Here is a 25,500-nt window from a genome sequence, read left to right as displayed (position 1 = left end):
GAAAACCACATTCTGGTCCAAAATGGGTTTTAGGGCAGTGTTTTGACTTTTAACCAACAATTTCACAGCCTTTTTCCATCCTCTGCCTCGCCGGGCTGCGGATGCAGGCTGCAGCCTGAAGGGCGTGAGGGAGCTTTGAGACCGGGTTTGAGCCGGGCGGTCCGTGCCCCACAGACGGGCACAACCTCTCGGGGTCCCGGCCATGTGAGAGCGGCGGTTCAGCCCTCAGGACACGGCCGGTGGAGCCTCGTCCCATCCCGGTCACTTCCAACCCGGTCAGTTTCATCCCAGCCCCGTCAGTTTCACCCGGCCCCGGCCCCCCTCACGCCCCTCACGCCGCTCCCGGCAGGCACCGCGCACAGAGCCGCGAACTACAACTCCCGGCAGCCCTCGCGGCGCCCAGCAAGCTCCGCGCCCGGCCCCTCCCTCCCCAAGACTTCATTTCCCAGCACCCCACGGGGCTGCCCGATCCTTCATTTCCGGGAGCGGCGCCGCGTCCCCTGCTTGGCGGAGGCGGCGGCGGCCGGAGCGCGGCGAGCGGGGCCTCCTGGGGCCGGCGGCGGAGGGAGCGAGACCGGGCGGGTCTCCGGGAGGTCGGCTCCATGTTGAACATGTGGAAAGTGCGGGAGCTGGTGGACAAGGCGTAAGTACGGCGGGGCGCGCGCGGGGGGCCGGGGGCGGCTCGGCCGTGGCCCCTCAGCCGGGCCCGCGTTCCCCCCGCCCCCCCCAACATGGCCGCGGCCCCTCCCCTGCTGAGGTGGCGGCCTCACACCCCCTCTGTGCCCGGCTGACCCCGGCCCCGCTGTCTCTCCCTGCTCCCGTCCCTATCCCCCGGTGACTGCCCGGGGTCGCCCCTGAGCGTCCTCTCGGCGTGGCCTTGTGGTCCCTCCGGGGTTGCAGGCGGCCAGGGGTTGCTGTTCAGGTAGTCTGTGGCCTTTCCATTATGGCTGGCTACTTTCCCGCCCCTTTCGGGCGCATCTGGGCCCTTCCAGCTCTTGGCGATCAGCGTTTCAGCTTCGTGTGCCCCCTCCTGTGCCAAGGTTCCGTCTGTGTGTGCCCGGTTCGGTGTACGATCCCTTGGAGTCTGGCTCTGCTGGATTGGCTCCCAGCGTGGCCCTTAGGCCCCTGAGGGGGAACAGGGAATTCTCTCAAAGCAGGAGGGAGGTAAGGAATCACCTGCAGGTTTCAGAGAGCCTTCCAAGTCACCACATGCTCTTTAAAGTGTTTCTCTCCTTCCTAAGGTCAGGTTGGGCTGCCATTGCCATTGACTCCCAACCCCGGGCGTTCAGAGTGGTATTGGGCTGAGATGCCCGTTCACACCCCTTACACATTTAAATAGCTCAGATATTTATGAATTTGTTTCCTTGAATGGAGCCTCCTCCCGCTGAATACTTGTCTATGGACTTGGTTAGCGTGATCGTTGTTGCAGATGGAGAGCATGATGTTACTGCTGCGTGTGTCAGCCACTCCTTCATTTTTGGCATGAGAAAAATTTGGTATGGTGGAGAACTTAGCAAAGGTTGTTTTGCTTCGTCAAACAATAAGTCTCTAGGAGAAAGTTTGGAGCACTTCTCCATCACTCTTTCCAGTGGTGCTCAGTGATGGGGCAGTGGGCACAAACTGAAACACAGAAGTTCTGTGTAAACATAAGGAAAAGCTACCTTCAGGGTGACAGAGCACTAGAACAGCCTGTCCAGAGAGGTTGTGGAGTCTCCTTCTCTGGAGATCTTCCAAACCTGTGTGGATGCGATCCTGTGCAACCTGCTCCAGGTGTGCCTGCTTTAGCAGGGGGTGGGACTGGGTGGTCTCCAGAGCTCCCTTCCAACCCCAGGAATTCTGAGGGTTGAAGATGTCCCTGCTCATGGCAGGGGGTTGGCCTAGATGCTCCCTAAAGTTACTTTCCAATCCAAACCATTCTGTGTTCTATGAATTCTGGAATGCTAAGAGGAATAGCTGGCTGAAGGTCTGTAGATTGGTTTATACCAGATGATATTAATGACAAACAGCTGTACCTGTCCTTACAAGTCTAAAGTCTTTCAACACTGAGATTCTGTTGTAAACTTCTGTAGAAATGTTTGTTTCTCCAAACAGCTTTTTAAAGGGCCTGTGTGATGTATAGGCTTAAAGATAAAGGCAAACTGAAGAGAAGTGTCAGCTTATTCATGATAATCAACTGTTCTGCTCAAGGTGCTTTGTACTAGACTGAGACTTTTCTAGGCCAAGATTTGGATGACATTCAAAACCACTGTGATTAAGTCTTGTCCTGAGGAAGTTATTTACTTTTTACAGCTTCTTGTATACAATGTCAGCCCTGGGTAAAGTAGTTTTAATAATGTGACAGATGAGGTATTTAGGAGCACAACCCTGACTTGAGTTCCAGGACCTTGCAGAGAAATAAAGTTTTTTCTAAGTTTTACTTGTGTACTTTTTTTTTGTCTGTAGGATTAATGATCACTGTAGCATTATAATATTGACACTGGTTTTAAAATGTTTACTTCTAAGGGTATAAGTCCAACACTATATCAAAATCTGAATTGGAAAAGACATTCTGTTTCCAGAACAGGTGCAACATTTCCAATAATAAAAAATGTGGTTTTTTTAATAAGCCTCAGTTTTATGGGAATAACATCCAAATAAAGCAGATTGTTTATTAAAAATAAAGGGGGAGGAGGGGCAGGGGGAAGGTGGAGCCTGCAGAGTAAATAGTGTTTAGAGACATCAGGATCAATAGTCCCATTGTGTGTGGTGCAGATTTGTCATAATGTCTTCTGTCTTAAGGCCATGACTTACAAAATTCTCTGCAGAGGAAGCTCATAAATAACAACTGATGCTGTGGCAGCAGCAAACTGAACTTCAGCAAGAAACTGCCCTTCTTTCCTTAAAAAGGGAGTATGGTTATATGGGGATTTTGAAAATGTGCAAATAGCTTGAAATTTTCTTTGATAGCTTTGATAGTGGTTTAGAACTCTGCATCTTGGTTTCATATTCAGCTGATACTTATCTTAGATTTTCAGTTTACTCATCTGAGGTTTATTTTGTTATCCTTATTTGTGCTTCAGTGACTGAGAGCTTGGTTAGGTCAGCTATTTCAACATGAAGACTTTTCTTAGACAATTCTCAGATACTTTGGTGTGTGAAGGTTCTGTAAGTGATGATAAACAGCTGTAGGTTACTTTAAATGCTAAAAGCCAGGTAAAAATGGTAACCTGTTAATATTCATCAGTCTTAGAACTAAAAAATAACTTAGCAGCTGCAAAATACATATCAGAAATTCAAGTTTATGTTTAGTATTTTTGAAGTATTTGGTCTCTGTATATTCTTTTGTGTGGTTGGAATCGGGCAATTAAGTTCATCAGGTAAATTCTGCTTTGTAATTCCCTTCACAATCACCTCTTATTTTTATGGTAGCATTTTCTAGTAACTCCAAAGTATGGACCTGCATCCTGTTGTGCATGAGACAGTTATTTAGATAATGAGTGGTGGTCCTATTGTATTTGAAGTTTAGGAGGAAGGCTCTGGTAGAATATTGGATTTACTGCTCTAGGATGTGGTGGAATAATTTTCTTCTGTGTCTTGTTCTGCCCTTTGTTAACTTCACTGCTTTTCAATGCCAGTGCAGCTCCCTCCTTTAAATATTAAGTACCTTGATTAGGTTTGAACAGTAATACCTTGTTTCTGGCTGGGCATTGTAACTGAGGTTGCAATAAACAGTTATAACAAAACCTGTATGTACCTAGTAAAATCTGCTTGTCACGAGGTTTATTCTTGTAATTTCAAAATAGCTGTCAAAATTCTTCCACCCTCCAATCTTCCACCCAATAATGGGTACTGCAGTGTGTTCAAGAGTTCTTAAAGTGTGTGAAATTATGTTAAATTCCTGGTTAGTTTATAGTTTAGAAGGTGCAGGTCTATGTACTCTTATTTCTTCTGTAGTAAATTCTATTTCTTATTATTATGTGAATAAATTAGCTTAAAAAGCCAGCTTTTCACTTTTGTGTTCACTTGTATGGGCTCTTTTTCCCCAGTAATTCAAAACTGAATTTGAAAAGTAAACGAAACAGTTGGAAAATAAATGCAGCCCTCTGTGCTCAGCTCGTTGGCTCCAGGACAGTGAGCACTGTTTAAATGGCAGAGGTTTCTGATGGCTCAGGGCCAGGGTTGGTGCTTGGTGCAAAGTTGGTGAGTCAGGTGGCAGTTCTGAGTCACTCCTGAGGCAGTGGCAGAGATTTCTTGTTCCATTCTCTTTTGTCACAGGCTCGGCTGAGGGCTGCAGTGTGCCTGTGTCCCTCAGCATTGCAGCAGGAGGTGGCCAGTTGCTGTGACAGACACACAGACACCTGTCACACACTGGAGCTGCTGGTGGGAGTGTGAGTGCAGGAACATTTGGCAGGTGGGAAGGAGTCTGGGCTGCCTCCCTCCCCTGCTCTGCAGCCTCAGGGGATCTGCAGCTTTGTCTCTGGATGCTCTGGTGAGAGCAGTGCCAGCTATTGTGGCACCCATGGCAGAGTTCAGGTTACCCCATGCCTGCTTGAAACAATCCTGCACTTGTGATGAAACTTGAGGCCAAGTGTTGCATTTACTGCTTGTGAGCTGCAGGAGACCGAGGATCTGCAGCCTGCCTGCTACTGTGTAGGGCAGCTTGCACCAGGAAAGTCATATTTTTATTGGTATAGGTGTATCAGTACTTTGATAATCCAATCACCAAGAGACTTAACCAAGTTTCTCCTCACTGTGTGATAACAGAGCTGGCAAAAGCTGTTGTGGTCACTGAGAATGTGTTCAAGAGTCCTGGCTGTGGAAATACAGAGTGTTATGCAACTTGGTAACTTCACTTTTAAGTCTTACTGGACAAGAACATGATGTGCTTTGTGTTCCCTGTGAGATTTCTAGGGGAGCTCTACAAAGAAAACCCTATGGCTTAAAAAGAACACCAAGGAATATTAAAAATTCCTGCTAAAACACATTTTAACTTGTCAGGAACTTGGAGATATCAGCTTGCCTAGTGGCCAAGTTCAAAAGTCAACCCATCATCTCTTTTTAGTTCTGTTGAGTTTCCTCTTCTTGAAGCAGAAACTGCTGATTCTGATTTTTCTGAAAGGTTCCTGTATGTTGTTAGCCTGCACAAGGGGTTCAGCTTAAAGCAGAGCACTGTTTGTGTGTTTATAGGTAACAAGGCCAGCTGGGCTCCTCATTGCAATAACTTCTCTCTTTATATGTCATGTTAACATTTTTGCTGCCTGGTTTCTGTCACAGACATGTAGGACATGCAGCAGGCAGGCTGGAAAACCTTTGGACCCATTGAGATCAGATTGCTGCCTATGTAACAGCATGGTGAGACCTTAGAGCCACTTTCTTTAACATTCCATTGCCATTCTTAGCTTTTGGGATTTTCTGCGTGCAGGACCTTAATGTGAGGGAGCTCCTTTTAAGCACCTTTCCACACATCACAGGATAATAAACAGTCTCATAAAAGAGGGGTGAAGGTGACAGATCTGAATGTAGTTAGGACAGTATTATCCAGACGTTCTTTAATTCAGGTAAGGTAGTTGTCACTTACTTAAAAGTTAAAGAAGGCCTGTGAATTTCTTGCTAGTAATAGGGATATGACAGTTGCCACACTCCTGTTTTGTTCTGTGCTCCTTCCAGCTCAGTTTTGTCCACCTGAGCCCAGCTTTGCTACTACTGCTCTAGCCACACCTTTCTAGTGGCCCAGCAGGAATGTGTTTGCACTCCCTTGTGTTGCAGAGCTGTTTCCATGTGCTTCACAAGCTTGATGAATTGCCCAGTATATAATAGTTTAATTTCTTTTTAAATGGAGAGCAAATAGTCTTGTTTAGAATTGATTGTAATAAGGAAGCATTATAACACTTTAAAGTGTATTTTAGGTGTAGCCACTTGGGTCCTCTGTTATTTATTTGTTTGCTACAGCTATGCAAAGAGAAAGGATTTTTAGTGTTTGGGGAAAAGGAAGGATTAAAGGAGCTGTTGTCATGAGCTCCAATAGAACTAGGCAGGGGACAAGTTCTGGTTGATAAACAGCATGTTTTCTTTAGTGCTTCTAATTGTACCATCTGTAAAGAGGAGGGTAAATTATTGGTAAAATAGCACGAATTACTGTTTCTATTGTTGTTGCAATTTCTTGCTGTTGTAACCTAAAGCATGTAATGAGACCCTGCACTTCACTCCCACGTCACAGATGAGGGAAGCTGGTAAGATAATTCTGTCAAGTAAACCACTTCACATTGTGCTGGTAACAGTTAAAAATCTGCATTTGTTGACTTCCAGTCTCCTGTTGCTGTCTGCTGCCTCATGCTATGTCTGTAGGACGCTGATGTGATAAGTGCACCCCAGTCATTCACCCTACAATTACAGACCTTGCATTGACTTTGATTGCTCTCTGCCTTTGGAATGCTCATGTTTGGCCAAAAATAGGCAGGACCCCATGTACCCTTAGCTGGGGGTTTTCAGTCCTCCAGCCTAACTACTTTCTCTTTTTAATGTGCCTGTAATTGTTCTTATTTACAGGCGATTTTCTTGTGGTTCGTGCATTTGTCCACCCAGACTCCTGAGCTCTTTAATGAAATGCTGTTTGCTCATTCAGTAATAGCAGGTATTATTGTAAATGATCCATCATAAAATATATCCAGCAGAAGGGTAAATGACTGTCTAACATTTGTCCATTGCTCTCTGAATCTCTTGTAAACTCTTTTGCTTCAGTCCCAGGATCATTTAGTTTTCTCTATATTTAAGATTTATTTTGGTTTGCATAAGCAAGATCTTCAGGGCAGTGAACACTTCCTCAGTTTTATGTAAGGGACAGTTAGTTAACCCTCACTGCATGAGTTATTCTCCTATTGCTGCTGAAGAGGTGCCCTGCTGATAACTGCTTTAAGAACAGCATTTTGTATTACTATTACAAGGCAGATGATGATGATGATCTTCAGCCCTGGAAGTGTTTGTCCTCTGCCTGGTTACCAGAGAGCTGAGAGAGAGAAGAAAGTCTTGGCAATACAAAGGAGGGCTGGATTTGAGCATAGCATTTGGCTCTGCAGCCAGGCATGGCTGTGTCTGCCAAGTATTGTAACAGCAAGTTACCTCTGCAGGCCTTCCTCCTTCCCTTAAAAAACTTGCAGAAAGTTGCTGGTGTTAATAAGGAAGAAAAAGGGTTCTAGTCTTTGGGCCATGTAATTGAGTATGGGAGATAAGCATCTCTGAAAGTATTATGCTCTGTTATCTCACATACATAGGTACGGTGTTCTCTTGTTTGAATATTCAGCTGGTGAATATTCAGTAATCCATCAAACAGGCAAATATGACAAGCTGATGGATTTATTAAGAGTTGGCATAGGGTAGTTGTGGCCAAGCACAGAGTTTCATCAGCACACTCCAAGTGGTGCTTTTGTTAGTGCTCCTTCAAATGTGTTATTGCCATTTTACACCCTGTGGTAGCTGACAATAGTCTGTATTATGTTGTGTAAGGCTAGCTCAGGTGTTGGCTTAATGTATTTTCAAGGAGTCTGAGTGATGTATGTGTGACAACTTCTGCGTTCTTGAAATGTCTCTAAAGCAGAGTTTTGTGTGTCCTTGCCAAGCAGGACTGGGCTCCTGCATGAAACTGGTCAAGGATAAGAGCCTTACCTGCATCACTGTGTGCAGCTGAGAGCAAAAGGATCAAGGTGCTTAACTCAGTTCTGTGCTAATTCTCTTGGTTGTGTTGCCAGTTAGTGTATTACAGAATATTAGCTGATTTGCATAATTATTTCATATACAAGGTATAATTACTTCCAAAGCATTGCATACACTACTGCTTTCTCTCCTCAGGCTTTGCGAGTTCAGTGTGCAACTATAAGTGTTGCAGTTGTCCTAAAATACAATCTTAAAATGCTGATCTGATTCTTTTATATTTGTCTCCATTCATTTCAAGTGTTAAACGAATTTCTGTATTTATATGAAAATGATGTTTATTTCTAAAAACAAAGATGAGCCATTGGAGAATGAGTGAAGCATTGCTTCACAGGATGAAGAACACAAAAATGTAATGATTGAGAGTTGTATGCTTCATTCTGAAACTTTTGGAATATCTTTCACTGATTATTCTGAAGTGTGAGTACAGCTTGTCCCAAGTCATAATGCAAGAATTCCAATTTGAGCTCATATCCAACATACAGAGTGTGACTGGCCTGCTGGCCTGTTGCTTCAAGTATGTTTCAAATACTTTGCTGGCATGTGCTTGATGAGGAACTTCAGCTTCCAAATTACCCCTGTGTGCTCTGAACTTAAACTGAGATGATATTTAGAGAAGAGGGGCAGGAAATTGAAACTCCTTGAGAAGAGCTGTTCCCTTTAATAGTTTTTTTTTACTCATACAAAGCTGTACAATGACATAACATTTTAAAAGTTGGCTGTTTCACAGACTTTGTGTAAATGCTTACTTCAATTTTTTGTATTTATAAGGCAGAACTAATGAAGAGCAAGAGAATGAAAAGCAGAATTAGTAGCACGTGTACCAAGTGAATAGTCAGATTTGCAGTTGGTCTTTTTCCAGCTCCTTGTAGTGATCTGGTTCTTATTGACACAGGTCAAATATGGACCCAGTTAGACACAAGGATTGACAGCTGCTGTCGTGTTTTGGTTTGGAGCAGGAACTTTATTTACCTGTTCCATTTGGAATGAAGAGCTGTTACACAGCTAAACTTGAACGATGCTTGGTGGCCTCTTTAGAAAGAGCAGAACTCTCCAGAGCAAAATGGTCCTCCTGTTCTGCAAAACAAGATCTGATTCTAGCTGGGATGTACTTTTTTTTTTTTTAAGATATGCTAAGGTAAGTTCATGTGAAATTGGTACAAGTTGGTACCTTGCTTCTTTCCAGAAGCTGTATAAAAGTACTCTTATGCTCTGAGTACTCTTGAGTATTATTTCAGTACCAGTTAGAAAGAGTATTCATTACTTATTCTTGCATTGTGTGCTGTGTAATGGTGTTTGGGTTCCTGTGTGAGGAATTGGAAAGAGGAACAGACCCAACTGGAAGCTCTTTCTCTCCCAAAAGGATTTTTTAGATTATCTGTGTTTGAGTTAGAGTAGTTCCCTAAACTTATTTGCCATGCAATTGTGTTGCATATTTGAGAAAGCAGTGTTGAGATGGGAAAGGAGATGAGAGGGACCCTTAAAGTTCTTGTGTAAGTGGAGGACATTGGACACAAGGTTAAATCTCCCCTTGCAGTTGCCCTGAAATCTCAAACAAAGTCAGCACTTTCACCAATAAGAAAACATAACCCAAGCCATGAAATCAGAGTTTGTAGTTTCACACTCAGTGTAAGTGTAGGCTGATGGTGAAGGAGGTTTCACAGCCTCCTGTCTGCCACAGCCTGCACACTTCTCTCCCTTTGCTGGCACTTGCAGACTTTCTGCTTGATGAGAGAATCTCTGACTAACCAGTTGTTTTTGCCAATTTAATTCTCCGCTGGATTGGTTCCCTGGTATAGTTAACTCCATCGTCACACAAATATTTGTCCTGGCATAAAGGAGGGAATGGTGCTTGGGCAAGAATAAGTGGCTGGGGGCAAAGTACAAGTTGAGAGCAATACACCCTTAGCTTGTGATTTCACAAGCAGGTTGAAGAGCTCTAAGATTATTTTTCTACTAATACAGAACTAACTCATTTTTATACCTGGCCATTCCCTGTCTTTGCCTTCCTTGTGCTGCTGGTGTGTGGTTCAGTATTTGCTTGTGCTCTCTTGCTGATAAGAGCTAGAAGAGCCCCCATAATGGTTTTAGGGTTCCTAACTGATTTGGCCACATGTTCTGCAAACATCTGCTCATGGCACCACAAATGCTTGTGGTGATGGGGAAAGGACAGGAAGGTCAACTGTGGGAGCCTTTTTTCATGATCAGACATTTTTGTTGTTTAAAACTTTACCCTTAGTGGTTTGTTAGCTGCAAGTTTAAATTTATTTACGGTTGTTCTCCTGTCATATATCACAACTTGAAGGCCCCAAGCCAACCTTTCTATTTGTATCACTGTTTCATGGGGAGGGTTAGCACCAATATTCTGGTTGGAAGTTCACAAACTTCTGAGAAAGGATGTAAACTGAAATACAGTTTAGTGACTTGTGTGGGGCTACTTTGAATCATTCAGGCTCAAATTGATCTCAGGATCCAACAGATCTTCATATGAGAAGCTTTCAATTCAGTTTCTGCAGGTTATTGCAATAGAAAGACTGGTGTTATATATTTGGGTTATATCAGAGTGGAGAAGTGGGTATTCTGTGTAGACTGTTACTTTAAATAGATTAAATCTTTCTAGAGGTGTTTGGTTTGCCACTAAGAATGAAACTACCATGACACCAATGTTATCAGGGTCTGTTTATGAGTTATAAGGAAACCACCTCAAAGTTGTTGAACTTTTTCCTCCCCTCATCCAAAGGGTGTGTCCTATCCTGATCAGTTCAATATTTACTGCATGCTTAATAGATATTAACTGGTTCATTTGGGATACAATTAGAAATATTAGTGTATATTCAACTTATTTAATGAGACTGCCTGCACTTTTTTTTAATCTGTTGTAATATGATGAGATCTATTGGGAGTTAGGGAGGGGTTTTTTTTTTCTCTACTCCATTCTGAGTCAGAACAACAAATATGTTTCTTGGTGGTTACTCTCCCCATCCTGTCAAGCTGTTTAGAGTCATCCTGATGTAGGTTGCAGACTGTGCTCAGTGTTTCCTCTCAAGACATTACTTTATACTTAATAAACAGATACCTCCCTGTGTGATTTTTGGAGGTGTGTGCTTTGTTTTGCATTCTCCAAGACTACTCAGTTGAAAGGTTCTCTAAGATCATTTGGGATGTGAAGAGAAGAAGGCTTTTGATAACCTTAAATAGTTTTATTGGAGTTGCAGTAGGTGAATGCATCTTCTGAAAAATAAATTAGTCTTGGTAACTTACATCTACTAATAGAGCTGATATCTTAAAAATTGCTGTCACTTTTAATTATTCCTTGTTTTGACAATTACTGAATTATTTAAACTGTGTCTCTATATGATCATGGGAAGTGTGTGGGGGAAACTCTCTGTTCAGAGGTATTTATTGCCTATATGAGTTAACTTCTATCACAATGTTCTAGCTCTCCTTGCTACCAAACAGTTGATTGCATTTCTTGAGACAGCTTGAAAACGTAGTGCTAATAGACTCCTAATTGGCAAGTGCAGTCTCAGCCTTCAGCCTGCCAGAGTTGTTTTTTTGTTAATTACACAGTAACTGTAACTCTTGTAGCTGCCGACATTAGCTCAGAAAATCAAGTGATCTTACCACTAGTGGGTAAATAAATAAATAGTGCCCATGTTGAGCCATTGTGAAATTTGTTTGTTGCAAATACACGGTGTCATTTGAAATTACCATCTCTGTGTGGTCAGGAACCAGAAACTGGGTCTCTGAGGCAAATGGAGCAGCTCCTGTTACCTTTTTAGGACATGAGTTACTTGATCTGCTGGAGGAACCAGTTTAACAAAGGGATACCTATGAAAGGAGAGGAAACATCATTATCCTCCACAAATAAACATGGCTTGGAAATGTGAAAGTTAATTTGTCTGTAATTGACCAGATTCATTTCACAAAAGACTTGCTCTCAGTCAAAGTGCTGAACTTGTGGGGTTTTGTTTGCCAAGCTTTTTAGTTAATGTGGGATACCAACCTAAAAATTTTAATGAAATAACATTAAAATGACATTGCTATTGCAATACTTGTTCTGAATGCTGTGTTCTTACTGCTCGTGCCCATTTTTAGATACTCAGCTCTGAATAGCTCTGGAAGGACGCTGCCATTAACTATTAACCAAAATTTCTTTGTTCAGGTGCTTAATACAGCAACAGGACTGCAAGGTTGTAACCTACCTTCGTGGAAAATAAAATTACTAAAGACAATTGGTATTGAGCAAGTTTAGTCTATTTAGGATTATGGTGATTACTTTTTATTCTTGGATAAACTTGTAGCAGAGAAGAAATGTAGTAATTCAGGTTTATTAACAAATGAAGAATCTGAAGTAGGAAAGTATTTGGGGCTTTTTGTTTGGTTGGTTTTTTTTAAAACTTTATTTTGGCTCTACCTGTAAAATCTTGGATGCTCCCAGCTTATTCTGCAGAATTATCACTGCATACTTGCCTTTAGTCTTTCCTTAATATAATGGACATCTTTTGAAATTGTCAGATTATAATACTGAGAAGGTTTCCCCTTGCACAGCCTTGCTTATGCTAAAGGTGTACAAAGTACCTGCTGTGAGACTGCAGTCTTAATTGCAATTTAATTATAAGATGTTGAATTTCTTGTTCTTTCTTGTTAGCAAGGTGGGATGCAGGGAAAGGTTTTGGTGTTTTGAGTAGCTTCCTTCTTGGGAAGAGGGAGGGGATAGTTTTGGAGACACTGAAACAGAAGTTTGAAGGACCTTGATTGTGTTCTCCTGTCTGTGTGCAGTGGAGTCAAGAAATAAGTTTCTGGCATCCAGACATATTCCATGTAACCTTGCATAAAGACAGCATCTTCCTTATGTTGTCTGACATGTAATGGTCTTCTGGCTTGGATGTCAGTATTGGATATGAAAGGAAATTCTGCAGGTGCATTTGAGCTATTGAGTGTAGCAGCTATTGTTGCTCTTCATGGAATAATGGGAAAATTCTTGTTTTCAGCTTCAAATAGCAAACAAGCAGACTGAAAGGAACCAATTTTGAGAAGAGAAGCTGATCACCTTCTCTGTAGTGACATCAGTATTCATTTTCTGGTTTTATTTTGATTATTTTCCAGAAATAAAAGGTCTGGAATCTGATGTTGAGGCATCTTTTGGGTCTTTTTGCAAACAATAGCAACTGTAGAATTAATTCCAGTAAGCTTAGAAGTAAGCTTAGTAAATGAAAATGCACTTCACTTTATAATAGCCAGGATAAAGGTAGTGATCTCACTCCTCCTGAATACCTCCTGCTTAGCAATTCCACTGCAGGACATTTGCATAAATGAAGGAAACAACTGCTTATGAACCTGCAATTTGATTATTTGGTATGAACTGTTGTTTCCTCTTCCTTTCTCCTGCTCAGAAGTGCAGTTCAGCTTCTGCCTCAGCCTTAGGACATTTTCCAGGGCACAAGGCCATATTGAAAGTGCAGTTGAAGGTTTTCTGGTTTAGTTGCTTCACTTGCTACTTGGACCATGCTTGTGTTGATGAGACACGTGTCCCAGGCTTTCCTAGGAGCGTGTTGCAGTACTTTGCTACCACACAGGTGCAATGGGGAGCTGTACAGAGTCATGGCTGTCTAGTTAAAGGCAGGAGGAAGCTGCAGGCCCTTCACAGCAGTCTGGGTACTGGGGATAGAGAGCAGCTTGTGTTGTAGAAGGTTTGGTGTGTTCAGTGAGTGTGATTTATGTGCAGTTGGGTTGATGTTGTCTGACCCTGGCTGCCTGCAGCCTGAAGGGCCAGGGAGAGGAGCTGCTAGGAGTTGGAGCTCTGGGGGTAACAAGGGCAGCACTTCTAGAGTGGGACTCCAGACTGACCTGTTCATGTTCTGTACTTTGCCCCTGAATCTGATCAAAGAGCTTGTAACAGGTGCTTGCTGTTGGCTTAGAGGAGTTACCTGTACTCAGGTTTATGTCTCAGAAATGATCACAGAAAGAAATAGATACTGCAAAGTGCAGGGGTGCCTGGGATGTCACAGTGCCAAAGTGGTGATATGGCAGCAGAGAATGATCAGTTTGTGTGTTGAAAGCTGCAGTGCCTACATTGTTTAAACTTTTTTCAGTCCTCCCTGGTGGAACAGCAAGCATGTGTTTAGAGCAATGCTTAATTTGTAATAAATCTAGAATTAGGGCAATGTTTTAATGGTACTCAGCTTGCAATGAATGGATAGCTGAAACTACAAGGATCATTAAGCATGGCCCATTAATGTTGGGTGTTGGTTTTTGGCAATATTAAACTCCATATAACTGCCTCTTCATTCTTCTGTCCTCACCAAAGACTCTGTCAACTGACAAATAATTAAAGCAGTTCTTTGAGTAGGGAAAATCTGGATTATTTAGAGTTCATTGTGATTAATGTCACTGAATAGATCTGTGCTGTTCACAGGTGCACTGACTCCCATGCAATGTTCCTTCTTTTCCAAGTGAAATCTCTTACCTGTAACTGTTCAGCTAATACACTTTAAGCATGTATGGCATCAGGAGGTTTCCTTGGCCACTTGGTGCATTTCTGTGGGCTTAGAACGTGTACAAGTGGTGTCAGAAAACTGGTATGAAGTTGTTGGTGAGCACATTTTAAATAATGTAGTGAGTGAATGGTTACAAAGAGCACAGAGCTGCAGGAGGTGTAAAGGGAAAGTGCTGCTTATCAAAGCACTGATGTCTTTTGGGGATCATCTTAAATCATTAATGCCACATCTTCTGAAATTCTGAAAATTTGAGGTACTTCCTTAAGAAGTCACTACATTTGGGAGGAACATTTGGGAGGGTGTGGAGTGTCATGCCTACATAATACTGTGTATTATTTTTACTGTGAAGTTGGTGGTTTGGTTTCTTTCTTTCTCCTCCCTAGCTTTTGCCTCCATTCAAGGTCACTCTCAAAATTTTTTGTGGTCAGAAATAGGAAGTCTGAGGTACACAAGTGAGTTGGAGTTGTACAGCTTCAAAGCTCACTGGTGCCTCATGCTGAGCATAGCTACAACTTCCTTGTCTTCTGAAAACTTCTGTCCCTTTTGTTTGTTGTTTTGAAAGAAGGAGAGGACCTTATTCTTCTTGTAAATATTTTTCTCCCAGCATCAAAATATTGTGCCCTAACCCTGAAAACTCAGTGACTGGGAGTACTTGTGAGTCTCTTTATGTGCTGAAGGTTTCATAAAATACTTGAGCTGTGGTCTTGAATGTGGTCTCTCAATTCTGTGTGCCTACAAGGAAGGAAGTAGCACTTGATACTAATTTTGGGGAGGAGTTAGGCCACGCCTTATGAACCAGCTTTATATCTGAAACCAGCTTTTTATCTTCAGGGAAAGTTACACTCAATGTTACATGAATGCTACAAAACCCTAAGAAACACAGTTGGTTGGAGAATGTAAACTATGTGTAGAAGTTCCTCAGTCTCTCTTCCCCCAAATAATGTATTTAAATTCTAGTTTTATGTTGTAATGGTCTACCAGGGTTTATTGGGATTGACATTTTTGTGCTGGTATTTTAGTCATACAAAAAGCCTTCTACAGAAGTGGTTTTTCTGTTAGATTTCACTTACACTCTGTCCTATTTGATTAAACCTTTGTTTCCAGTAGGAGTCATCTTACCTGACTGGATCACAAATAGGGAAAAATTAAAGGTAAATCACATGGTGGAAAATTTATGATGGCATTTCCTGACTCTTGAAGTGCAGTCTGAATTCTATAACGAGAGGTACTTAAGTCTTAAAAAAAAAAAGTTTAAATTGTTGCAGCTTGTTTGTTACAGAAGAAAAAAGCTGAAGTGTAAGGAGCAGAGTGGCAAAATAAGTGTGAGGATTGAGCAATAGCAAATTGAGTCACAGCGTGCATCTGGAAGTCTGTTTAGTTCTGCAGTTACAAAAGGTTACACAAATTTCATGTGCCCACTTCTTTTTGGACTATGCAGCTGCTCTTGTGTGACCATAGCTTGTTGAACTTTGGAAGAGATTAAATCCACGGGAATAGGAGCTGCAAAGCAGTGACTGTAATCTGCTATGCCAGATGGAAGCTCACAAGAGGCAAGGAGACTGAAAACCTGCACAGGGCAGTAGCAGCATCGTTTTTGTGTCTGGATCAAAACCAGAGTTACTGTTCAGTGTGTCACTGTCCCACCAAAGTGTCAAGTGTGGCCTCAGTGGCAGCTTTTTTCCCACTTGTTTGTGAAATTGGTTTTCATGCTTAAATTTAATCAGATTTGTCACAAGAATGCTTTGTGTGTAATTGTCCTCCAATTTCAACTAAAAATGTGACCTAAAAACTAATACTGAAAACAAGTAGAAATACTATTATGGTGGTCTTACTATGTAAATGAAAAGGAAATATTTTGATTCATTCTACTTGTTGGACTGTAGCATTTATTTTTGTAAGTTACCTTTTAAAGAATGCTTTTGAATTAAGTATAATAAAATGACAACACTATTAAGCCTTCAAAAATGGAGCTGCAGAAATATGCATTTGAAGGGAAGATAGTCTATAATGGGTGAAGTTTAGGGCATGGTAACTGAAGAATGTGAGGGTGGACGTTTGGAATGAAAATTTCCCATTAAAAATGGGGAAATAAAGAAATGGGTCTGAACTTTAAATGAAAAGTACACTTTGTATAGTGATTCAAACCCACAATTAGTATTATCAACATGGCAAAGTTCTTGATGAGTTTGAGAAGTTATTTACTACCACATAATAAGATACATAAAGCAGCCATGTATCTGTTGGTGAACCACAAGGGATTGTTTTATGTAAGAGTATGAAAGTATTAACACTGACATACTGCAGGGAATCTGCAGTAGGAGAGGTGAAATCAGTCTTAAATCAAGTGGGGGAGGAAGTGTTTGTTCCTTGCACAAATACACTTTAAAACTGCCATGTTCCCATGCTTCATGTTCCCAACATCTGCAAAAAATAATTCAGCTGTAGCAAGAGATTACAAAACCTTTTAGGGTATAGCATTCTGCAGTTGGGAACTTCTGAGAGGGGGAAACTTTGAAAGGGAAGATTTTTAGTAAGGTGCAGTGTTGGTTTCTGTGAGTGAGAGGTCTGAGTTCTCTAACAGGCTGCAATTTAATTTTTAAAGTCACTGTTCTTTTTGACAGTGTGTGTGGTGGATTTGGGGCTATTTTGTTTACTTGGTAGTCTTTTGTGATCAGAAGTTGTAAGGCACAGGAAATAGCTTTATAGTTCCTTCCTCCCACAAGTTGTAATTCATTCATGGCCATCAGGATGTTTTTCTTGGCTTATCTCTTTCTGTGCAGTTTGCCTTGCACATCTGCCACATAAATTATGAAACTGAACTTGAAAAGCTGAAAATGTATTTCATATCCTACGGTATATAATGGAGATTGTATCATTGGCCAGGAGGAGTGTGACTGCTCCTTGCATACAAGGTCTGCAATAGTACCTGGCATTCATGGACTGAACTGGCTGGAGTCATATTTGTAATGGTTCTGAGGAATGGCTGAAAAATGAAAACTTCAAACGGTCAGCAGCACTAATGCTGTGCTGTTACCTCTCTGTAACCTGAGCTATTTCTCCAGACATTTTAGCAGATGGGTCCCCATCTGTTTCTTTGTTGAATGTGGACTGCTGGCTTCCTATTTGGTATCCATATGTTTTATCTGTAAGGCTCTAAATCTAAGCTGCATGTTTTATAACAAAAGTGACATTACTGACAGGAGCAAAATGAATATGCATTAAGTTTGTTACATGTTTTTTAGTTAGTCTTCACCCTGCAAGGGGAGAGAGGCTGGCTGAGATGGAATACATGAGTTCACTGAAGGGAAGAGCAGCCCCATCTTTATTTGGAATGGCTTCTCTGAATAATTAATAGCATTAGGTGCATAGATTCCTGAACATCATTGTATTGTTTGGGATAACAGGTGGATAAATGATGTCCTCTGTCTGTGAGCCAGTCTGCACAGTGAGCTCTATAAGATAACAAGTGACAGTGTCATAGGGTAGTGAAATCTTATCCCAAAATGCATTTTTAAATCTGATCCTGAAATGCATTTTTGTCTTTGCCTTTGTATTAAATCCTTTCAGTTTGTGGATCACAGGTTTGGACCAGTGATCATCTGGAATCCCTCAGAGCCTGAAGGAAGGGATGCTCACAGAAACAAGTGGAGTTGATGGGTGCTGCCCCTGCTTGTGGGGTGCTGCTTGCTCCATGTCCTTGCCTCTGGTGGTTTGGGAGGCAGTGCTGTGTAGGTCAGGATCAGTTCTTTTTTAGCTCACCAATTCTAATGCTCTCTTGAAAGTATTTCATGCCCAGATGGATAAGTATTAAATGATTTTTTTAATTGGCAAAAGTGTTTCTGGTAACTAATTAACAGTTTAATAGATGCCAAGATTCCTACACCTGGGAGTGGGGGAGGTGTATCCTGTACTCAGGCAAGTTGTGTAGCTTTTTTATTTACTGTGTGTTCTCAGTAGTAGTTGAAACTAACTTGTGCACACAATTTTAAAAAAGATCATTTAACATTAAAACAGCTGCTTTGCGTCCTCAGAAAGCTTTCCCTCTATTTCTACCCCTCCTTTACAGAAACCTTTTAATCTAGGTACTAAAAATAGTTGAGATGCATGACTCACAGGAGTTAAATGGTGAGATGAGGTTGTGTTCACTCCTCTCTGAGGGCTTCATCTTAATTACGTGTGTGTCTGTGGGTGGGGGTCTTCTAGATAACTGTATTGTGAAAATATTGCCAGGGCCTGCCTTGTCTCTTCTCCAGATGGTGAATGTTCACTTGGCTCGTTATATAGTGCATTCAATCACTTCATATTTTTAAAAAACAAATACAGCTATAATCTCAAATGTCTAGAAGCAGCTCTATATTATGTTAGTGTCATTTTGCCTTAAGCTGTCAGCCCCTCTAATGGTTTTTGGGAAATCTGAGCACAAATTGCTGCTGTTGCATTTGGATAATACTCCTAAAACATGTGCCATGGCTCATGTGAGCAGTCACTCGTGGTCCCTTTCTTGTCTGAGTGGGTGACTGTGGTTTCTCAGTGCGAGGGAGCTGTTGGGAAAAGCAGCTGCTGGGAGACAAAGGTTGTTCCCAAACTGCAGGGGCAGGGAGCTGGCCCAGCCTCCAGGTGTGAGTTACTGCTGCCTTTGTTCAGAGCTTCACCTGCACTTGTCACCTGAGTGCCTTTCCATAGAACTGGTGGGATGTTTAGGTGGAGATAGGAAACGTAAATAATGAACCATGTGCGTGTGTTCTTCTCTATTCAGTTCAAGCAAACTTCCTTGTGCTGTAACTTAATGTTTTCTTAACTATTTTATGCCTTTTATGAACCTTTCTGGTTGAATAATGCAGTCCCCACTCAGTTTTAGACCCAGAGCTGTGGAATAGTTTCCTTACTGGGGTTTGTCTATGTGGAATGTTACTGTGATGGTCTCCTTTGCAATGTCACCAACTGAGGTGATGAGATTTGGTTCAGAGTCAGTAACATCTGCTCTGTCAGGACCAAATTTAAAGTGTGCTTTGCCTTTATTCACTGTGAAAGTCACAGGAAACACAGGGAAGACTTTCTAAAATTAAGGAAGCTGCTAACAAAATTACTAAAAGAATGAGATTAAATTATTAGTATGTGAGACTCACTATTGAAGGGATAATGTTAAACATGTTATTCAAAGATAAAATCATGTTGTGTCTGTTTTGGCACGTTAAATAACAAAAGGTTAAAATAGTTGCTTCTTGTAAGACTTTGGCACCACACTTCATAGTGCTGTACACTAACAGAGCTTCTCTTGTCCTCTGTTTATCCAAACCCTGCCTGCTCTAATAGACTAAATTCTTTAAAAAAAATTCTTTAGTATTGCTGTTTGTTTGAATAGCATTAATGTTCATACTGGATGTATGGTACATACACATGAGTAAAGCTTGAATTTTTATTCTTCTGTGCTTAGTCCTTAAGCAGATATTTGCAGAATGGTGTCTCATTGGAAACTGTTAATGGTGGTAAGATGTACAAAGTTTCTCATGTCAGCTTTTAGTATTTTAGTGTTCCCAGTTGTAAAATTAAAAAAGAGGAAAACAGAAGTTGCATAATCCAGGTGTCCTTGGTGTAATAGTTAAAGGCAGAATATTATGCACATAGGAGTCCCACGTATACATGATATTGTAATTGGTTTGAAATATACACTGAAAAAATGTAAGTGCATAGCCAGGTTTCTTGTTCCTGCAGCCGAGTCCCTCAGCACAGTGGGCAGCTTCCCAGAGGCTTGAGAAGTGTTTCTAATTAGGCTCGCCCTGTCCAATCCAATACCTTTATCATCACTATAAAGGAACTGTTGTAATGTCCCCTCTCTGTGGCTTCTGGTTATTTTAGTTGTCATAAGATTAGACCTGGCATTTCACAAATCTTCAGTGGATGTGATGCCCAGAGTCGTGCCTGTGCCCTGGGTGACGCCACCCACATCAATGGCAGCTCTAATCCTGCCCATGCCCCTATGGAGGCTCTGACTCTCACCCCAGGGCACATTCAAGGCTTTTCTTGCATTTGTGCAGGAACATTGGCAAAGATCTGTTAGGCTTTCTGATTCCTGAATATGTTTTCAAGTAAGTTCCATTCTGAATGGATGGATAGATATTTATTATTCTTTCATTACCTTTAGTCTATAAATACCTCCTTTTCTCATGGTGCCTATTTTCTTGAGTGTAGGTTAGCTGTGCACATGCTGTTCAAAGGTTTCTGCATGTTTAAGAAACTACTGGTATTTGAGCATTCATACAAAATGCTGAGTGTTTTTGATATTTGAAGATCTGAAAATTTGATGTACAACACTTTCTTTCCTAATGAATTAATTTCTTAGGAATAGTTATCCAAAGAACATTGCTCCCAAAATCTGCCTATAACCTGTGAGCTTCCTTTATGAGTTGTGATTTCATGCACTTGAATGTATTGTCAGTGTGGTGAGGGAACAGAACACCACTGACCATGGAAAAATGTGGAAGATAAAAGAGATGCTGGGAAGGGAGCATGAAGTGGAAATCTCTGTGTGATGTTCTTTAAGGAAGGCCATGGGCAGTGGAGTATTTACTCCTTCTAGTGCTTTATGCTGCATCCTGAGTTCTCATCAAAATGTTCAATCTCATAAACAAAAATTGTTGCATCTTGTCCTTTAGCAGGTTTGCTGGCAGTGTATTTAAATCATTGCTATGAAATGTTGTTTGAGGGTTAATCTTAGAGTAGAGCAATTAGCTGAGGAAATACTCTTCCATTTATGTTGCTGACTATATGCAGAGCCTTGTGTCCCCACATCCATGTTTCCAGAGTTTCTGATTCAAGGTGTATGGTGTAGAGAGAATTAGGGTGGAATTCTTTTTTAGTTTGGAAGCAGCAATGATTGATGTGGATAATTAGTTCAGGCACAACAAAACTAATTGTAATGTTACCAATTGGAAGCTATTACTGGAAGCAGTACAGTTGTGTATAAGTGATTGTAATCTCCTAACAGATAATTGACTTCAGTTAGAGCATATGAATCTGTAGAGAATCTTGTAGTCCTGAGCAATGAAAAATCTTCACTCTGAAACAAACATTTCTATTCAGGATATAGTGTTTATTTAATTTTTTACTAGCATCTTGGGTGGAAGTACAATGATTTTACTTTTCCAGCACAAAAGTAATTTTAAAAATAATTTCTTAGTCTGGAATAGAAAAAAAACCCTCTTTTTCAGTAATTATTTTGTGGCTATTTTATAGGGGGAAAAAGAAAAACTAATGGTGATGAAGCACTAATATGTTACTGAGCGCAGAATATACCTCATGCCCATCAATATGGGCATGAGCAATACAGCTTGATTCATGTGTAAAATCAGAAGCCTGAGCAGAGTAGGCAGATATATCTGTTGGAGTCAGTTGAAATGAAACACAAATAGAAGTTTTCTGCAGATACATTTATCACATACTAGTGGTCATGTGCATTTCTGTCCTCGTTGTGGGTTACATTCAGTATCTGCTGACAAGGAGGAGGAAGACCGGGCTGCTCTTAGTCTGCCTGGTTTGTGTGTCAGCTGTGCAGGGTTCCTGCAGTCTGTAAGGTTTTGTTTTCATGCAGGCCATCCACAAGCTGCCTTTCATTTCCCTGTTTCAGTGAAAAGTGCTGAGGAAAATCTCAGACCCGTGGGATTTTTATGCTCTTCATGCCTGAAAGTTCAGATGCTCTCAGACTATTGCAACTGTAAATGTTGAAGTGGCAGATACTGCAGGACCTTTTGTACCTTCACAGATCCTCTGATCTGAGTTTTATATCAGGAGGTACAGAACTTCCTGTCCCCTCTTGCTGCCTATTCTCCCTAATACCAGCTAAACATCATTCTTACCTCAGATTATACACTTGATGTGTTCAGTACTGCTCTTCCCTTTCACATCCCTCTCCTCTCCCCCTCTTGCTTATTTTTTGGGTTTTTTAGCACACTGTAGGGTAATCCACTGGGATCCAGTTGGAAATAGTCAGGTATTTACAGCTATTACCCACTGACTTTATTAGCAATGTCCATTTATTCACTTAAGAGGAATTTAGTCTCAGACTTGAGCTACCTGCTCAGTGTTGCTGTAAACTGAAGATGCAAACATTTAAAGTTGCAAGAAAATTAAAAGCATTTTGCTCACTGCTTGTTCCATAGAGATGTGACAGTGCCCTCTCTTGGCTTTTGGAAACAATTTTATTTCTTAAAAAAGAAAATTATACTGAAATCACTTGGGAAGGGTACAATAAAGAGTAAAAAGAATCTGTTGTCATTAATCTGTTTTAATAGACTTAAATATAAGACACAGAAGAATGTAACAGTTTGTGATGTCCATGTCAACCCCTTTATTGCTGTACCCTTATTTTGAATGCAACTTTCAAAATACACTTTGCTGTTTAGTATCTTTGTCCATGTCAGAAGTTTCTGTAAATGTTCTTGTCACGAGATTGCAGTGGGGCAGGGTCTCAGTGGAGGATTTGGGGTGGATGAGATGCAGAATGGCAGATAAGGGGTTGTCAGCCCTGCCTGAGAAGTTCCTTTCTGTCAGCCCCGGGCGTTCAGGGCCGTTTGTTTGCAGAGCAGCCTCTCCATGCGATCCAGCACGATTCCCTGGAAGCTGCCCAGGATAAACTAATCAGAGAGCCCCCCCTGGTGTCAGAAAGTGTCCTCGGATATTAAATTTATATCAATCACAGGAAGTCTTGGCAATCAAGCTAGTCACTTTTTCCCTTCACATCTGGACATAAATTATTTTTTTGCTGCAAAGGTCACAGGAATCATGGGTAGGGCAGGGAATGAGGGCCATAGAAAACATGGGAAAGGAAGAATAAAACTGTATTTCCACCTTTTTAGAAATGGTTATTTTTAAGTGATCTGGAATGATGCCAAACTATACAACAGTGAGGGGGGTTTTTTTCTCCTTGAAGTTTACATTTGTTCCTGAATTAAATGTGGCTCTAAGATGCTTTGGTTTGGAATGGTTCATTCCATTAGATCTCAGCTTGGCATTTATAAAAGAGCTTTCTCCTAGTTGCTGAGAACAATAACTTTTCTGCAGAGAGGTTTAGAAGTCGAGTATGTTTCTGTACTTAGAGAGGCTTAACTGCATCTTTTTTCTCTTGGCATTACTTAATTTCCCTTGTTTTCCTTCCGTTTCCCCCTTCCAGCCCTGCTGCTGCTTTAGCCACGTGCCCTGAGCTCTTGCATAGCCAATGCTGCCATTTGTTTTTGTACACTAAGTTTGCATCTCTTCAAGCATTTTCTATTCTTTAATTTTTTGCTCTAAGAAATTAAGGAAATACTTCATTTTATGCTTCCCCCTCCCAAGTCTCCATCAAGTCTCTCAACAAATGCTGAAGGAGGGGTTATAAAAACAAGCAAGACCTTTCCATTCATTTCCCTGCCTTTCCTTGCTTTGGACAAGGGACCCAGTGTGCTGGAAGCTGCAAATCCTGGAGCTTTGGGGTTGTGTTTTTTCCATACATGTGGGAAATAAAGATGGGCTTGGTTTACTTTTGTATGTACAAAAAATAAAATATCAGAAACAGAAGTTTGAGGTGTATTCAGCATAAATGAATTTGTAGAACCTTAATTGATGTTGTTCCAAACTGCTGCTGTGTTCTTACATGCTTGTTGTAATATAGATAGGTTCTGGGAGCTTGCTGATTATTTATTCAGTCATGTAGCTTATGCTCTCTTTAGACACAAAGTTGAATAAAATCATACATCAGGATCTGACAGCAGGAATTCTCATGCTGAGAATCCAAGATTAGGTCCAGAAATTTTATTCTGTTTTAACAATTACCTTCTGTGTCCCCTTTCAGACATGAGGGGATTTCATTCTTGTTTCTGCGGTTTATATCTCCCAGTTCCAAGATCTTTGCTGTCCTTATGCCAAATAAAATTGAGCAGGATTTGCTTTAATGCTGCATTGTGCAAACTCCTACATGGACAGGGGGATAACTGTTGGGATGACTATTGAGCATCTTGATTTTTTTTTTTTCTCCTTTTAGGTCATTGAGGTTCAGAAGGGGTTCTTAAGCAACAAATGCTTTCTCCACATTGCATTATAAATCATTAGATGTTTCCTATAGTTTACTTAATTTGTCACTGTGGATTGGTTTGTGTTGAAACTCACAGGGGTTTTTCTTAGCTTCTGAATCAGTTATGATGTACTTTTAAGTAAACTTTCAAACTTGTGACATGCTAGGTGTAAATGTGTTGTTTGAGTACAGTCCAGGTATGAAGGGAGAGCAGAGACCAGCAGCTCTCCTGTCACTGCTGATCTCATTGCTGGGGTGACTCCTGGTGCTCCAGAAGCAGAGAGGTTTTCAAATGTTCTCACTATGGGTGAGATTATTGGGCTGCTCACTCACCTTAGAAGATGAGGGAAATTATTGTTATCAAACACATCTGGATGCTTTTAGGGACACAAAGGAGGTTGCTGGGCTCAGATGTTACCTGTTTTAAGGATTAATTAAGAGGAAATCACATATTTACCATTTTAATATTAACATCACAGTAAGGTTTTTCTGTGACCTCTCGAACAGACAGCCCGAGCTCCTTGCAGTATTTGCATTGCTGTAATTGTAACTGAGTGCTCTGCAGCTTCTTTGGCTGTTTTCCCTCAATTAATTAAATTCAAGCTAGGAAGCAGACTTTCTAGTGAATCTCATCTCCCTTACTTTAGTCTTCCATGTGATTTTTTTATTTGTTACTTTTTGACTAACACCTGTTTGGTACTGATGTTCTTGATTTTTCTCTTGTAACATCATTCCAAAAAAAGTGCCTCTGATTGAGTTATAAATCCTCTTGCAAATAACTCTGTGCCATTACAAACCTGTAAGCAAACCATACCTAACTGCAGAAGCCATCAGCTTTGACTCTGGTGGTTTGGTTTGCATTTTAATTTGACCCAAAGCCATTTTTACTGGACTGAATCCAGCTGCAATGTAATCCCCAGTTTCTCATCTGTATTCTTGAAGACTAATAGAATAGTAAAACCTTCTTAAAGATAACTTAAATGTGGTGTATAGTGTCCTCAGGGTAACTTGTGCACTAAAGCTGTTTTCTTTCCCACTCTGTAGAGGTATCTCATTAAGTGAGATCTGCACTAGTGTCATTATTAAGTTTTCATGTGTTTCTCAGTTTTGATGCTAATCTTCATGTGTGTGAATTTTTTTTCCTTTGCAGCACCAATGTGGTTATGAATTATTCAGAAATAGAGTCTAAGGTTCGAGAAGCAACCAATGATGATCCGTGGGGACCTTCAGGGCAACTCATGGGAGAGATTGCCAAGTAAGTGATAATTTGACTCA

At 41.1% G+C, this 25,500-nt stretch overlaps 1 protein-coding gene across 2 annotated transcripts in view; it reads left to right on the top strand.

Moving 5' to 3' along the window:
- Positions 1-494: 494 nt before the first annotated feature.
- Positions 495-25,500, top strand: part of CLINT1 (clathrin interactor 1) — a 46,219-nt gene continuing 21,213 nt past the window's right edge. Inside the window, exons 1-2 of one of the 2 annotated variants that reach the window (XM_059483446.1) lie at positions 495-643; positions 25,376-25,480. In XM_059483446.1, the coding sequence (XP_059339429.1) occupies positions 603-643; positions 25,376-25,480 (146 nt within the window). In that variant the 5' untranslated portion in view covers positions 495-602. Of the gene's footprint in view, positions 644-5,309; positions 5,332-25,375; positions 25,481-25,500 lie in introns of those variants that run through there. The other variant, XM_059483447.1, reaches the window with a different exon arrangement.

Source organism: Ammospiza nelsoni, chromosome 16, assembly GCF_027579445.1.
Source record: "Ammospiza nelsoni isolate bAmmNel1 chromosome 16, bAmmNel1.pri, whole genome shotgun sequence".
Lineage (NCBI taxonomy): Eukaryota > Metazoa > Chordata > Aves > Passeriformes > Passerellidae > Ammospiza > Ammospiza nelsoni.
This window is presented reverse-complemented; position numbering and strand designations above follow the sequence as displayed.